At 40.5% G+C, this 16,028-nt stretch overlaps 1 protein-coding gene across 2 annotated transcripts in view; it reads right to left on the reverse strand.

The window, feature by feature from the left end:
- LOC148901603 (uncharacterized) overlaps nucleotides 1-16,028 on the reverse strand; it is a 41,838-nt gene that overhangs the window by 5,619 nt on the left and 20,191 nt on the right. For both annotated transcript variants that reach the window (XM_088989478.1, XM_088989477.1), the window contains exons 4-12: nucleotides 12,032-12,194; nucleotides 11,160-11,286; nucleotides 8,054-8,191; nucleotides 7,909-7,968; nucleotides 4,873-5,031; nucleotides 3,354-3,453; nucleotides 3,050-3,272; nucleotides 2,497-2,965; nucleotides 472-1,818 (exon numbers count right to left, since the gene is read on the reverse strand). In XM_088989478.1, the coding sequence (XP_088845604.1) occupies nucleotides 472-1,818; nucleotides 2,497-2,965; nucleotides 3,050-3,272; nucleotides 3,354-3,453; nucleotides 4,873-5,031; nucleotides 7,909-7,968; nucleotides 8,054-8,191; nucleotides 11,160-11,286; nucleotides 12,032-12,194 (2,786 nt within the window). The remainder of the gene's footprint in view (nucleotides 1-471; nucleotides 1,819-2,496; nucleotides 2,966-3,049; nucleotides 3,273-3,353; nucleotides 3,454-4,872; nucleotides 5,032-7,908; nucleotides 7,969-8,053; nucleotides 8,192-11,159; nucleotides 11,287-12,031; nucleotides 12,195-16,028) is intronic.

Consider the following 16,028-nt stretch of genomic DNA (forward strand, 5'->3'; position numbering starts at 1 on the left):
GAACTTGATATGTTTTTCCATAGAAAACAGGGGAGGTTCCATTCATTCAAACTGCTGCCCATCTTTAAAACCCACCTGTACTCGTTGGCATTTGACTCAGCATGATTCAGACATGATTTTAGTTTTTCTCTTATCTTTGTGTGTATTTCCTGTATATGATAGTTGTCCATATTAAGCGCTTTGTTACAGCTTCAGAGCACGGCATAAATCACTATGTATTGTATTGCATTGTATAAACTACACACAGGGAGGCCAAAGTGGGATTTGAACTCACAACCACGGCACTGTGAAGTCGGCATGCTAACCACTTGACTACTGCGGTGGTTGCACAAGGTAGCTTCTAAGCAAAGAAAATCAAGTGGGTGAATTTGTCAAAGCCAAACAGTGCAACAGTGTATTTAATGGTCACTCACCAACTAAGAAGAATATATTCATAAATGGACTTATTGCATGTGCTTTATGTTTTCTCACCTTCTTGGCTGCAGCAGCTGAGGGTTGTGCGTCGAGAGGGTCTGGTCCCCCAACATTTGGAGCTTTGACAGCAGTACCGCCAGGCACAGTTGTTTTCATTGACATCTCCACTTGGGCCTCCATCTGTGGGCCCTTCATGGTGGCCTCCTCCACATCCTCATCTTCAGGCATTGGGGTAGACGGCTCCCCACTAGAGAGAGATCTCTGCCAGGCGGGGGCTATGGTGAAGTGAATTTTACTCTTATTGGTACATTCAAGTGACTGGTTGACTTCTTCCCCAGCTGGTGAAAGAGAAATGTCTTCTTCCACAACAACCGCCGTATCACACCTCAAAGTGACTTGCTCTTCTTCTACTTGTCTCTCCTCATCAGTGGTCTCTTCAGCAGTCTGTTGCTCTGTCGTTGGATGGCAAGATGTCACTTTGGAATCTTCGTCAGTTGTGAAAAACTGAAAGGCATGATTGGCCAACCCTGAGTTTGGAGAGACAAGGTTCATGTGGAGAGTGGTGGTCATTGTTTTGGAGAAGCTCTCAGCAGGAGTGTTGGTCTCAACAAGCGATTTGGTCTCGCAGGGTGGGAGGTTTACATTGGCAATGGCGCTCGCTCCAGGAGTGACAGTCTCACAGGGAATAGTGGTCTCTTGAGGAGTGATCATCCCACTGGGAGTGTCAGTCTCACTCGAAGGGTTTGTTGTGCTGAGAGCGAGGGGATCACTGTCTTCTGAAGGAGATTCAAAGGGTAATGAGGAGCAAGATAATCGAAGTGATGATGTTTGGTTGACTCCTATCTCTTCTTTCATCTCCACCAATTCTTCCTGCTCCACATCTCCATCCTTCGCCTGCTCTGTTTCTTCCTGTGGTTCTGGATGAAACTCCGTGTGACTTAAATCTTGATCCTGGTGCGCTCCTCCCTCTCCTTCTTGACTTTCACGGTCATTTTCATCGAGGGACATTTGGCTTTCAGGTATGGGCTCGGCGACCGGATCATATGATTCTTGTGGCGTTGCGATGTCATGTGTGCATTGGGTAGTATTCAGTGCCTCAACATCTGAAAGTTCCTTCTGCTCCTGAGCTATGGAGACATTGCAAACCTCTTGGCACGATGCATCAGGAAGCATTTCCCACTCTTTTTCTTCTTCTGCTACTATCATCCATTGTTGTTTTTCCTCTATCTCTTCATCTACGCTCACCTTCGGATCGTTTCCGACCACCAAATCTGTCCGATTTCGCTGTTCCTCACTTGCTTCAGTTTCTTGTTGTTCCAGGCGCTTTGATTCGGTTTGGGGCAAGTTGATTTCTTCAAATCTGACTTTTTGTGGCGAGTCTGCTGGCGCATCCTCTAACTGCACCTGAAAGGAAAAACAACCAAAGTGATCTGTATGCACATCTTCGTAAACCTTTTGGGATTGTGCACATATTTAGGAGTAGAATACTTAAGACTCTGCTTTTAAGAATCACAGTGCTGTTCAATCAAAATAAAAAAATACTGTAAATTATGAAAATGGTAACTTTTCTTTGAATGGATACATTGATAACACTAATTTATTCATTCACTGCCATTCACGAATTTATTCGGGAATTGGAAATATGACGTAGCGCGCCATTCCCATTTTTTCCCAGGTTTTGGTTTTTCATGCTTGGGTGCCGATAAAGCGCTGGCCAGAGCCTATGGCATTGTTTTTTCTTTTCCACAAGGGAGCAGCATTTCCCTTTTTTCCATGTTCGTGCTTTGTTCCAGCTTCAGCTGTTGTTCAAGCGCTATATAGACCAATATGTATGTATTGCATTGTATTTTGGACAGCCACCCTCATTTCAAGCTCATATAACTCCAAACCCATATAATTTAGGAATTATTTTTTCTTCTGATGAAAGAAGAGATTCTAATGTTTTTATTGCTGTATTGAATGGTTATGTAGTCCTAAAAGTCAATATTCTATGGGTCCTGCAATTCAAGTGACAATGACAATAACTGGCACTGGAGGGACACATTTTTTAGCAGTGAATGAGTTCTTAAAAAAATCACATACGCAAGGCTGTGTGAATCTTTCCACAACTGGTTCTTCCTCCTCCTCCTCTTCCTTTTCATCATCATCATCTTCACTTTCCTCCTCTTCATCAACATACATATAAGGACTCGTCAAAATGGCGGCCACTTTTTTCGCCTCTTCCTCACTGGACTGATCAAATCGGAAGGCATCGCAAGAAGCAACTTGATCAAATGCAGGCTCATCCTTCACCTCGTCTTGGTCGTCTATCTTATTGTTCTCTTCAGTTAGCTCCAGTACAGCATTCTTCGAATCCACAAATGAAGTGCAAGAAGGTAAGGGTGTCTTCAAGGAACTTAGCACTTCCTGCAATAAGGAGCTGTCCCCCTCTAAACCTCCCTCAAATCCTTTGTCTTCTGCTAGTTCTGGTCCATACCCATTCTCCTCTTTTCTATTCCCAAGTGAATTTTCTATGAGGTCTTTTTGGTCAATGGCGGGCTCTGGCGTAGCTCTGAAAGCAGAAATGATAGGGTTTTATTTGTGGAAGAAACCGTACCAACGTGACCAATACAATTAGGAAATGATGTCTAATCACCTGGGGCTGTCCGGAGAGGAGCTTCTGGTATTTAGATCGGGGGAAGGTGAAGACTGTATGTCGGCTGGTACTGCCTCTAATTGACAGGCACTGTCCCGAATGAGTGAAACATCCTGCTCTGCTTTCAACTCATCCTCTACCTCCGCTCCCTGCAACAAGGGCCGCTCTTTCTCCGGACCTTCGTCCTCCTTTAGTTTTTCTTTCGGTGCCTTTCCATTTACATCTGGATCGAGAGGCAGAAACAGATGAAAGAGACGACAGAGGTAGATGCGAGAAAGAGAAGGTGTGAATCAAAAACATCAACCTCTTATCTTTGTTTCCTCTTGTGCTTCCAAACTTTCTGCAAGACGGACGCTGAATGATCCATCCATCCCGTTGTGTTCCTCTGATTTCATCTCAAGCCTCTGCATGGACCAGATACAAAGTGGTACAAAATAATCATTTAGTACTTTCTTGTTTGGTTCTACTGTTTGATTGTTGATACTTGCACTTTACTATAAATATTATTGACTGGTTTAGTCCTGTTTCTGAATCAGAGAAGCAGTAAACTTTACTAGCTTTTATTCGTGGCCTTGTTTTTTTTACTACTGTGACACATAATACTTGTACTTATATCTGTGATATATTTAGTAAATTTATTAATTAACAGATCAGCAATTCCATTCGAGAAACGTGATGGTTATAAATTACAATGAATGACGAAATCCATATTGCACAACTTTTTCTAGTTCAAACAAAAACATAGGTGAAAATATCTAAAACAAATGTGTGGGCTAATAAATAAAAACAGGATTTTCACTGAAATTGCAGGACGCACAGAATATTGAGTTTTAGGACAACATAAACATTCAATGCAGTGTAAGAAACAATACTCTTCATTCATCAGAAAAAAAATAATTCCTAAATTATATGGGTCTGCAGTTATATGAATTGAAAGTGGGGGTGGCTGTACAAAGGGTAAATGCGGCTCCCTTTTTGGAGGGAAAAACATTGCCAGAGGTCTGACGAGCGCTCTATCGTCAAACTCCCCCCCCCCCCACCCCGCAAAACCAAAAACAAATTCGGGAATGGCGCTCCACGTTATGCTTTTCAATTCCTGAATACATTCGGGAATGGCAGTGAAGGAGTTAAAAGAAAAGCAAAGCCATTCCTAAAAAAAATAACGCTTATGGACAAAATTTGCTGTTGACCATTGTCTATGCAGGTATTAGGCACAATGTCCAGGTTGGTTTGCTTTAAGTGAAAATAATAAAAGTTAGTGAAGAAATACTGTTGTTGAACTGTGAATGTGAAAACATTTTATGTTCGTGAATATAATAATGTCATTCTTTCCTCAAAACAAAACAAACCCCAAGATTAACTGCTGTTATACTGCTGTGGGGATTCCGAAACAAAATTCTTTGGAAACACCCTGAAAGAACGGTAATTCATCATTCCGAGGTTGGCCATAGCTAGTAAGTGACAGCTTGAGCAAGGCCTTTTTCTATCCCAGCCCAATGCATCAGGGGACAAAGGAATGATCTATTGACCAGGTCTGTACTTTTGTCCAACTACAATGTGGAGGATTTTTCGCCATTACGTTGGCTATTTTTCACCATTAAGTTGGCTGGGGTTTCTCTGACTTAAATGGGTCACAGTTGGTTCCTATTAGAGGGATGACCGTCACAGTAAATATGCCGAAAGCTATATTATTGATCATCAAGCAGGGCAGGCACACATCACATTTAGCATGTCAAGGCAATCACAGTTTGGCTCCAGGGGAGGAACCACTTTTCAGCAGTCCGAGAAATGCACAATACAATACACAGTATTCGTGTTCTTACATTGGCAGGTTTCCTCCTGTTGCAGGCCTTGTGTCTCAAGCCCAGCTTGTGTTTGGCAGCAGAGTTATCCAGACAGCCAAATGGGCTCGCAGGCTGACTGAAATCCCCCGGAACCGTCACCAGGGGGCTCACTGCTCTGCTGGAAGCAGCGCAGGACAACTGTGGAGAGACCAGAAACAGAAGGTTTCAATGAAATACAGTAAAGTCTCGTTATATCGATATCGGATATATCGATAGTCCCGGTTATATCGATACTATTTCTATGCACGCACGGAGAAAATTACATGCAAACAGGGTCGGATATATCGATAGTCCCGGTTATATCGATATTTTTTCGGACTCCCTTGAATATCGATATAACGAGACTTTACTGTATTTCACGTCATTTATTTCGTCGCCATCAGTCTTCGAAACCGCTTGTTCTCACCAGGCTCACGGGTGAGCTGGAACATATCCCATATGACTATATAAACAAAGGGTATATCCGAGACTGGTCGTCCCTTCCTATAAATAACCGTTAAAGTTCATATTTATGCCTTCGGACAATTTAGACAGGTCAAAGATTAAGTTACACCCGCGGCGTCTTGAATATGAACCATTAAAACACCCTGTTGCTTTTGATGATAATAAATTGTGTTTAAGTGGCCGATATTCAAGTATGTCATTTTCACCAAAACTTACAGAAGATGTTCATTGAGGAAAGAAAAAAATCAAAACTGATTTTGGCAAAAAGAAAGCCAAATACCAAGTGAAACCACAATCTTGTCTGTCATTGTTTTAGGGAGATTGTTCCAGACCCTGCAGCTCACAGCGCACGAGTCACTGACTTGTTTGTGAGTTTAAGAAGGAAACTTCAAACCATGAAATGACGATTGGTCGGTGTTGAAAAGTTAAGATTCTTGCTTGAATGATGAAGTCTGAAAACAGGAAACCAAAAGGAAATAGAGCACGACTGCGAGCAAGTATGTCCAGCTGTATAAATATTAGCTATGCTTTAAACACGGCAATAACGCCTGTGGTGTTAAGAATACAAATAATAAGAATAAGAAAGCATTTCATGATTGATTATACTAATGAGCCTGTACTCTTCTCATTCAAGAGAAGATTTTCAGACTTCAAAACTTGAGTATAACAAAGAACGCACTTTAGAAGTTGAAGTTGATATGTGCCGCTTAAGAAAATATGATGTTTGGCTCCATTCTGGTTTGGCTATTTAGTCTCTCCACACAACATACGGAACCAAGATTCAAGTGATTGAGGAAAACATAATTTCATCCTTGATTATTTGTTTTTTTTTTTTTTTTTTTTGCTCATCTTCCATCCAGAAAATATGTGTCCCAGATGGATGGACGAAATGGACACAAATGTGATTGCTCTGATGCACACTCACGTCTGGTAGACATCCTGGTGGTGTGCTGTGGTCTAGAATGATTGTTCACACAAGGCGGGGAGTAAAAGAGATGGCAAGTGTGAGAACTGAAAACGCTCTGGAAGATGTCACAAAGAGCTTAATGTGTAAAAAGGAGCATTTGACATATCCAAGAGACTTTTGTGTGCATGTTTGTTGCTCACCAATTGTCGTTGTTTATGGCAGGAAAAGACCACATTCTCTTAAATAGAGCATATCATTAACTTGTCATTCTGACTGCAATATGGGTGCATATTAAAGGCACTAAACTGGCCTTTGGAATGGGCATCTTTGCCTCAGTACAGTATATATCTAAAAATCAGGATTGATTGAGTGCAAAAACAACGATGGTGAGAGCAGGTCATGAAAAAATTGCAACTGCAGTATCTCAAGTGTGGTTTGAGACAAAACTGATTTTAGGGTTTGAACAAGGTAGCAAGACGGAACTAAAGAGAGAAAGGAGGTCAAAACCCATGAAGGGGCTTTCAGAGTAACCACGAGTGATACAATTGAATCATGAGATGTTTTTTTCCGTAGGAGTCACATGGGAAATGTTTCAAAATGACAAAGCTCTGCTCGCCGAGTGTCTTTCTCAACTGGCTTGAACCGATTCCCGGCCCGACAGTCAAATACCCGAGTTGATTTTGAGAACTTCCAGTTGCTGCTGCGAATAAGAGCAGGCAATGCCCTTGTGCTTTGTTGCCACTATTCTTCCTGATATGATTTGGTTCTCATATCAAATTGTCAATTGTGCAAACTGGTTTATGACATGGGCTTGGATTCTGAGTTTTAAGACTGTACCAGAGGAACTGTATAAAATGTACCAGAGGGAGCCGGAATCACTAACATGCGCTAATGCAGTAGTAAACTCATCAAAAGAGGAAAAAAAATCTTTAAAATACTTTGTGGTTATAAATTAAACAACCAAATGAAAAAAAGTCGATGCAGCTTCATGTGATGCATGATGATGTCATTTTATGCCACGAATGAACTATACAAATGAGTTCATTCATAATAATAATAATTACAGTCACAGACAAGCATAGATACAATAATAATAAATTGAACAGTTCTCATAACCTTGTAATTGTGTTGGAACCGTCGCAAAACAAACATCGGAATCTAAAATTATTCTGTTGAACTCATTCACTTGCCATTCAAAAATTTATTCAGGAATTGAGAATTTGTTCTGGTTTAGTTTTTTTATGCTTGGGTGCCAATAGAGCGCTGGCCATGGCCTCTGAAAATGTTTTTTTTTCGTTTCCACAAGGGGGCAGCATTTCCCTTATTTCCATCCTAGCGCTTTGTTCCAGCTTCAGCTGTTGTTAAAGTGCAATATAAACCAATATGTATGCATTGCATTGTATTTTAGACACCCACCCTCATTTTAAGCTCATATAACTCCATACCCATATAATTTAAGAATTAAGTCTTTTTTTCTGATGAAAGAAGAGAGTCTAAGGTATCTAACGCTGTTTTGAATGTTTATGCAGTCCTAAAACGGAATATTCTGTGGGTCCTGGAATTCAAGTGACAATGACAAAAACCCTGTCACTGGAGTTAACACATTTTTGCATTTCTGGCAGTGAATGAGTAAATTTGGTATCCAGTCATGCCTTTACGGTTACCTGGTCTTCATCACTGTCTAGTCCCTCCAGGCTGACGGCACTGTTTCTCTGGGCCTGCTTCTGAAAGACACAGGTGGAGAGAAACGAATTGATGCACGTGTGAGAAGTTGTGGTGATGAGGTTGAACATGTAATGCGCATGTTACCATGGCTGCTTGAGAAGTGTACTCAGGGGGGCTGCAGGGCAGACCGTCATCCTCCGACATGGTTCCGGCATCTTCTGTCCTCTTGACACACATCAGCGATGGAGGGGAGCCCAGTCTGATGGCCTGCTTTAGCTGGAGCTGCAATTCCAGGAAAACAACACTTGCTACATTTGGTTTTCGAATAGTTTAACGACAGTATTTCTCAAGTTTCATCAAGTCATGAGTTACTTCTTGGCAAATCGCACCCTCTAGTGGACGTCTAGTAATATGACACCACACTCGCAGCTGATTGATTCAGATGTAGCACTACTGAAGGCCTTGAAGTGACATGCACATGCATGGCCCGCTACTGGGTTTCCTGACACCGCTTATGACAATTCAATGTTGAAAATGGTGTCCACTGAATTAGACCTTGTCCGCCGACTGTTTATGGGATAGTCTCCTGGTGTAGAGTATGATTAACAGACAATGACGTGCTCATAGTCACTCGAGAGGGGTAAGTGTTTAATTTTGGCAACGTGCGTGTGGGTGTACGTTTGTTTGCCGGGAAGTATCACAGAAACTAAAACACTCCATCTGTTTGTTGCATGTGGGTCTGGTATTGTCAATCAGTGACTCATTTATTTATCAATGTGCAAAACAAACACGGTATCTAACTTGTTTAAATTGCTTTCATTGTTGTAGGGTTAATAATAGCAGCATGCATATGTCACAATATTTGCTTTGAAATACTTTGATGGGTTCAGGTGACTCGAAATATCTGTCTAAATTCTATACACATTAACTCATTCACTGCCATTGACGAATTTATTCCGGAATTGAAAACATGACAGAGCTCCATTCCCAAATTTGTTCGGGTTTAGTTTTATCTTGCTTGGGTGCCGATAACGCGCTGGCCATGGCCTCTGGCAATGGCCTCTGGCAATGTTTTTCCCTTCCACAAGGGGGCATCATTTCCCTTTTTGTCCATGTTAGCGCTTTGTTCCAGCTTTAGCTGTTGTTAAAGCGCTAAATAAACCAATATATATGTATTGCATTGTTTTTTGGACAGCCACCTTCATTTCAAGCTCATATAACTCCATATCCACTCCATATCATTTAGGGATTAACTCGTTCTTTCTGATGAAAGAAGAGAGTCTAACGTTTCTTATGCTGCATTGAATGTTTATGTAGGCGTAAAACTCTGTGGGTCCTGGAATTCGAGTGACAATTCGATACTTGCACTATGTACAGTTTTTTATGAAACTTTTTTTGCACATTTACAGTATAGGTGTACAGTTGACATTTTTATTTTGCTATACGTCTGTGTAAGCTCTCAGTCGTACAGGAGATGTCCATCGATGAGAAGGTTTTTTCAGCCGTCATCTGTACAAATTTGAAGGTTTCGGACGTTTCGCCTCCTATCCAAGAGGCTTCGTCAGCTAACTAAAGTCTGACTGGTCGTATCAGCCCTATTTATATATCCGTAATGTCCAGACATGGCGGCGCTGGACACAGCTATGATAGGTCCCTACTCTCAGGTTGGGGGGAGCAGAGGACCACTCCCTGTGACCCCACTGATTGTTCCTACATTCCTGACTAACGACTGGCCCATTTGCCCCACTCCCACCGGTATCACCTCATCAGCATTCCGAATGTTGCCTAGCCTGTTTTGCTTAAGCAGGCTATTGTATGAACGATCCAAATTGAACCTCACCGCACCAGACCGGTTTAATGAAGGATTTTGTTGTTTTATAAGAATCGCTTCTTTTACCCCCCTTTCAAACCATCTATGTTCTTTCGCTAAGATTTTAACCTCATTGTCGTCAAATGAGTGGTTGCTAGTTTTTTGGTTGCAAATGTACTGCAGATTGAGGCCCACTTATATTATCCCTGCGATGTTGATAAAGTCTTTTTTTGAGAATTTGTTGAGTCTCCCAAATGTACTGCTCTTTTACAATTTTCATTCTTACAATGTATTGAATAAACTACATTACTTTGTTTTACATTTACTTTATTTTGCTATGATTATAATATCTTGTTTTCTATCCTTTCACACCCCGACCCCCATCCCCTTTCAAATTGCTGCTGCGGACTGCAAATTTCCCCATTGTGGGACGAATAAAGTTTTCTGATTCTGATGATTTTTTTCATCATACGGCATTTAGGATCTACCACATGAAAGATGATGAAGTTGTGTTTCCATGACACAATAGTTGAACAGTTTATCTTCCTAAAAATGTCATAAATATCAATCAAATTCAAGTTTTAGAACGTGTCTTGATACTCTTGGAAACACACACCTAAAAATAATACTTTGACCTGTATCATGTGGTGGGATGGAGGGCAAACATTCAGAAACAAGGCCACATCGTGGGTGGCAAAATGTGCAATCTTTATCCAATGCGCAGCTTGCTTCTTACATAATATGTTTACTATTTGGCTCCTCGTGTATCAAAATGACAAACTAGCTCACAGTTGAGGTTATGGTCAAGATTTCTTGATCAGAAACTCCGAAAGTTGCCTTTTTGGAATGTGCAAAAAGTTCATAAACAAATCAAGCATTCTTTATGACTATGTGACACACTATTCGCTTTAGCACGCAAGAATGTTTCACCAGCGTCAAATCTGCTTCGGGGTTTGATTATGTACACAGGTTAGAGGAGTAGTTTAAGTGGCGGGAGGAATGAGGGGGCAGTCTTTCAAAGTCTTACATTTTCTTTTTGGAGACATTTGTGGTGATGAATTGTTCAGTCAGTGTGCTCTCTTCACCATCATTACGATTTGTTTGGACAGTAGTTTTGGCTCAGACTGCCTTGAATCTACATTGCAATTAGCACATCGTGTGACCACGATACAAACACACCGTTATGCAAACAACATTTACTGGTATGCTTGTTATTCTGTTACATTCCTATTTCTGAGGTATTAATCACGATTACATGAAGCTCCTTGTTCTTTTTTTCTAAACTCATGCTTATGATGATTTTTTTTAAAGAATGGAATAGAACGACTTTGGCTTGCAGAAGAAAATACCTTTTGAGTCAAACATTGTTTTGGGGGGACTTCAGATCATTGGCCCAGTTTGTGTTCAATCACTATCGTGAAGTGAGAGTTGCAAGTGTACCTGCAGAGATTTGACTTTCCCATGAATGCTGTCTTGAGAAGCCCCCAGAGCCTCATTGGCCTCTGACGAATCCGAAACAAAGACTGAGTCGTGCGACAGGGCCTTGCTGCCCAGGCTAATCTTTGACCTTTGGAAAACAGAAAGAAGGGCGGAAAAAAATTCACCAAACCACACAAACCATTTGCCTCCTCTACTTCCACATTTAAAAGAACCATATTGTGGGTTCTTTCATTTTAAAAGTGATGTATCTTTCTTTATCAGAGGAGCCACAACAGGATGTTGCAGTCACACATTTTTTGCTTTTATTTTAAGAAAGGAAATTAAGACTGGCAAGATATGTACATAAAACAAATACAGGAAAAGGCTGTTCCTTATTGCCGTGAGACTGGAAAACCGGGCATGCACACTCAATATTACTGGAAGATCGGGAGATTGACAAAAATAAACTTTCAGGTCATTATCACTGGGTTAAATCTTTTTTTTTGTTCTGCCTTGTAAACACGAAGCATGCCGCTGCGATCATCTATTATTTTAACTTATATGAGAAGGACAATGCTAAAATAATCTATGGTAATTTTGGTGAATGCAATACCCAAGGGTGGATCACTTGATGGTGATATACTGATACTGATACTGATATACTGGTGGATATTGAATCTGTATTGTACATTCGGGCGGGGGGCACGGGGACGGGAAGGCGGGGTTTCAAAAAGTTTCATGTTTGTTATTCAGATACCACATTTGATATTTGTGATATGAAATGTTGATGTTGAATTGTCATCTAAATAGAAATCTAAACTATATTCATGCTTCACTGGCATGATTACACGTTCAGTAAATCCGTATGAGCATGTGCAAATATGTGATCTTACCCCTTCTCCTTCTCTGAACGGGTGAGAGAATTGTTTTTGGAGGTTTTACTAATATCGTCACTTGACTGGCTGCCTTTAAGCTCTGCATGATCCCCCGATGGCTCCTTTTTCTTCTTCCTGACAAAGAAGTTTTTAAAAGTCTGGAACTTGGACTTCTTCTTTCCTGAAGGAACACAAGAGAGAGAAGCATGTTTGTGAACAGGAGCCGTTTGAAACACGCTTGCAGATTTTTGCTCTCGCTGTTGGTTATCTCCTGACTCATTCAAACTAATCCCACCGTGGTATTCTAATGAGGCAATTACACATGCTACAGCTTTATTCACTGACATAATATGAAGTGCAGTTCCAGCAATTTGCCCGTTGGCTATAATAGCCCAGGTAGGCATACAAAGAAAACCCACATGTACAAATGAGCACATAAACACATCGAGCATGGTGGTAAAGGGTTTCTCAAGTGACTGCAGCTCCATTAGCACTGCAGTGGAAAACTGAACAACTCTTTTATAACCTTTTAAACAGCTATAAAGTGCATGTATTCAGAAGAGGACACATGGAGGTGGCGGGGAGTTGGTGCTAATGGTTAAAAGGAAGCTTATGAGACTGATATTTTAAGGTAGAATGAGGGGGTAATTTCATGGAGAAAAAAAAAAGATGTATGAATAATGATTTTCAAAATACATGGTTATTATTGTGATAACCTACCGAATCTTACGGTGTATAAGGTGCACCAGAGTATAAGGCGCACCCCCAATGAATGGTGTATTTTCAAAATGTTCCCTATATAAGGCACAACAGACGATAAGGCGCACATTCAATGAATGAAACTTTTTTTTTTTTTATAAGAGGCTACAGTGGAGGCTGGGGTTATACACTACTTCTTCTATGGGGGGAAATGGAGTCGGTGGTTGCTGACAGGAGTTTTGAGAGCTTTTATAGCCCTCATATTACTTATATATATATATATATATATATATATATATATATATATATATATATATATATATATATATATATATATATATATATAATATATAAGGCACAGGGTCATCTTTTGAAGAAAATCAAGGCTTTTGGGTGCGCCTTATACACCGGAAAATGCGGTAGTTCTCCTCGGTTCACCTTATTCAGAGCAGTGGCTGCCGCAATAAGAAGATAACCATCATATTGCCCTTTCCCCAAAAAATGGTGGCCAAAGGTAGAATAATCATATGTGTGTATTGACGGGTATCGCGCAAGTCCTACAGCTAAGCCAAAGAACTATAAGTTGAGAAGTTCTTTGTGAACCAAGCTGCTTTCATATTTTGCAATGTGTGATGGTGTGAGACAGACAGATACCTGTTGGTCTCTAATATTCAACTTTTGATTTGAAACACAAATGGTCTGACAGTTCCATTCATTTTGGGGGTGGGGGAGTGCACATTACATCACAGACAGCCTACCTCCCTGTCTAATCTGCTGCGTTGGTCAGGTCCTTGAATGAACTAAAAATGCCCTTGGAAATCAGCTCTCAAAGTTCTTCTGGAAGCCAAAATGAATCTCAAAACTTGGTTCATGATTTTATGTATTTCTAACATAATTCGACCAATTCTTACTGTTTTTCTTTAATTCATTTTCCGAACCAGTTTATCCTCAATAGGATTGTACTGGTTGCTGGAGCCTATCCCAGCTGTCTTCGGGCAGTAGGCGTGGGACACCCTGAACCGGTTGGCCGCCAATCGCAAGGCACACAGAAAGGAACAACCAGCCACACTGACAGAGCTCGCACTAGGGACAATTTTGGATTGTTAAATGAGCCTGCGATGCTTATTGTTGGAATGTGAAAGGAAACCAGAGGACCCGGAAAGAACCCACGCAGGCAGGAGGAGAACATGCAAACTCCACATAGGAGGGCTGGAGCTAGAATTGAACCTCTGCACTGTGAAGTTGACGTGACCGAGCCACCCACTTGCTGTATACTTAAAGGACAATCAACGTCACTTTTTTGTTTCTTAACTGACATCAGAAAAACGTTTTATAGCATCTAAAATACCCAAAACATGCAGTATGATATTTTTATTCAAATGCAAAACACCAATAAAAATGACCAAAATCTGCAAAAAATTGAGCTGCGAATTGGGCATTTTCAGAAAGTCCCGCTCCCAGTTCGTGACGTCACACCAAGACGTCTTGCATTGCTTGTGAATCAAAACAATGGCTTCAGATTCGGATAATATGCTTTCTTGTGACACATCCAGTTATGAAGATGATTCAAATAGTTCTGAAGAGGAAAGTATACATGTTTGCAATCGATTAAAGAATTATATGTGCCATTTTGAGGCAACATTGGGGGAAAATCTCTCACCCAAAAAAAAAGAGGCACAAAATGGCGACCTCCAGGGGCCACTTCCGCTTCCACAGGCTGATAAATTCCTTATATGGAGCTTGGATGCCCTCTTCTGGCGGCTTTTGGGTGCAACACGGTTCTCAGACCAAACATGTACAGCAAAATACATTGACGTGATGGAAGGACTGCGACAATGTGTCTTTTTTCGGTCAGGGGGCGGTCCTTTCGTGACGTCAGGTACGGACTCGTCACCAACTCAAAAACAAGACTTCCTGAATATTCAGAGCGAGTCTTAAAACATAAAATATAGCTATATGCGGTGGAATCTTATTAAAATACGCTCAGTAGAAGTCATTTGAAGCCATTTTACAAATTATGGACACAACTTGTCCGGAGACGTCCGTTGTCCTTTAAGTCTAATTGAATTCCAAACATATTTTATATCAGAGAATCCTTGAGCATTCCTTAGTGTCTTGATTGAACTAAATGAAAATATGTTTGGTATCTGAGGACAGGAGATGCAAGTGTTGTCAAACAGTATTTCACACACTTTATCCAAGCTATTTTTGCGTAAAAAAAAATAAAAAAATGTATTTTTCTACATCATTACTGTGTACTGGCAACCATTTCTCATTATCCTTGTCTGTCAACACCAAGTGAACTGTTTTACCTGTACGTCTGTGTAAGCTCTCAGTCGTACAGGAGTGGTCCTTCGATGAAAAGGTTTCTTCAGACGTCATCTGTACTTCTTTGAAGGTGGCGGACGTTTCGCTTCTTATCCAAGAAACTTCGTCAGCAAACTAAAGTCTTACTGGTAGTTTAGGCCCTATATATAGTATCCCTACTGTCCAGACATGGCGGTGCTGGACTCTGCTATGATAGGTCCCTGCTCTCAGGTTGGGGGGAGCAGGAGTCTACTCCCTGCAGCTCCACTGATTGTTCCTATTGTTCTGACTAACGACTGGCTTGATTGCCCCACTTCCACCGGTATCACCTCATCACTATTACAATACATAGGATTAGTAATACTGATGAGGTCGGATATATATATATATATATATATATATATATATATATATATATATATATATATATATATATATATATATATATATATATATATATATGAGGTGATACTTATGAGGTGGATAGTGGGGCAATCAGGCCATATATATATATATATATATATATATATATATATATATATATATATATATATATAATCCTATGTTGCCTAAGCAGGCTATTGTATATATATATATATATACAGTCGTTATATATATATATATATATATATATACAGTAAAGTCTCGTTATATCGATATTCTCGGGAGTCGGAAAAAATATCGATATAACCGGACTATCGATATATCCGATCCTGCGGCATGTAAATTTTCTCCTTGCGTTCATAGAAATAGTATCGTAATAAGCAGTACTATCGATATAACCGATATCGATATAACGAGACTTTACTGTATATATAGGGCATAAACTACCAGTAAGACTTTAGTTTGCTGATGAAGTTTCTTGGATAAGAAGCGAAACGTCCGACACCTTCAAAGAAGTACAGATGACGGCTGAAGAAACCTTTTCATCGATGTTCCATCTGTACTTGAGGAGCTTCCAGCATGCTCTTGATGAGGCTTCATAGGCTTTTCAGCAATTTAAAACTGA

This window comes from Hippocampus bargibanti, linkage group LG02 (assembly GCF_051943395.1).
Source record: "Hippocampus bargibanti isolate YZ-2025 linkage group LG02, ASM5194339v1, whole genome shotgun sequence".
Taxonomy (NCBI): Eukaryota; Metazoa; Chordata; class Actinopteri; order Syngnathiformes; family Syngnathidae; genus Hippocampus; species Hippocampus bargibanti.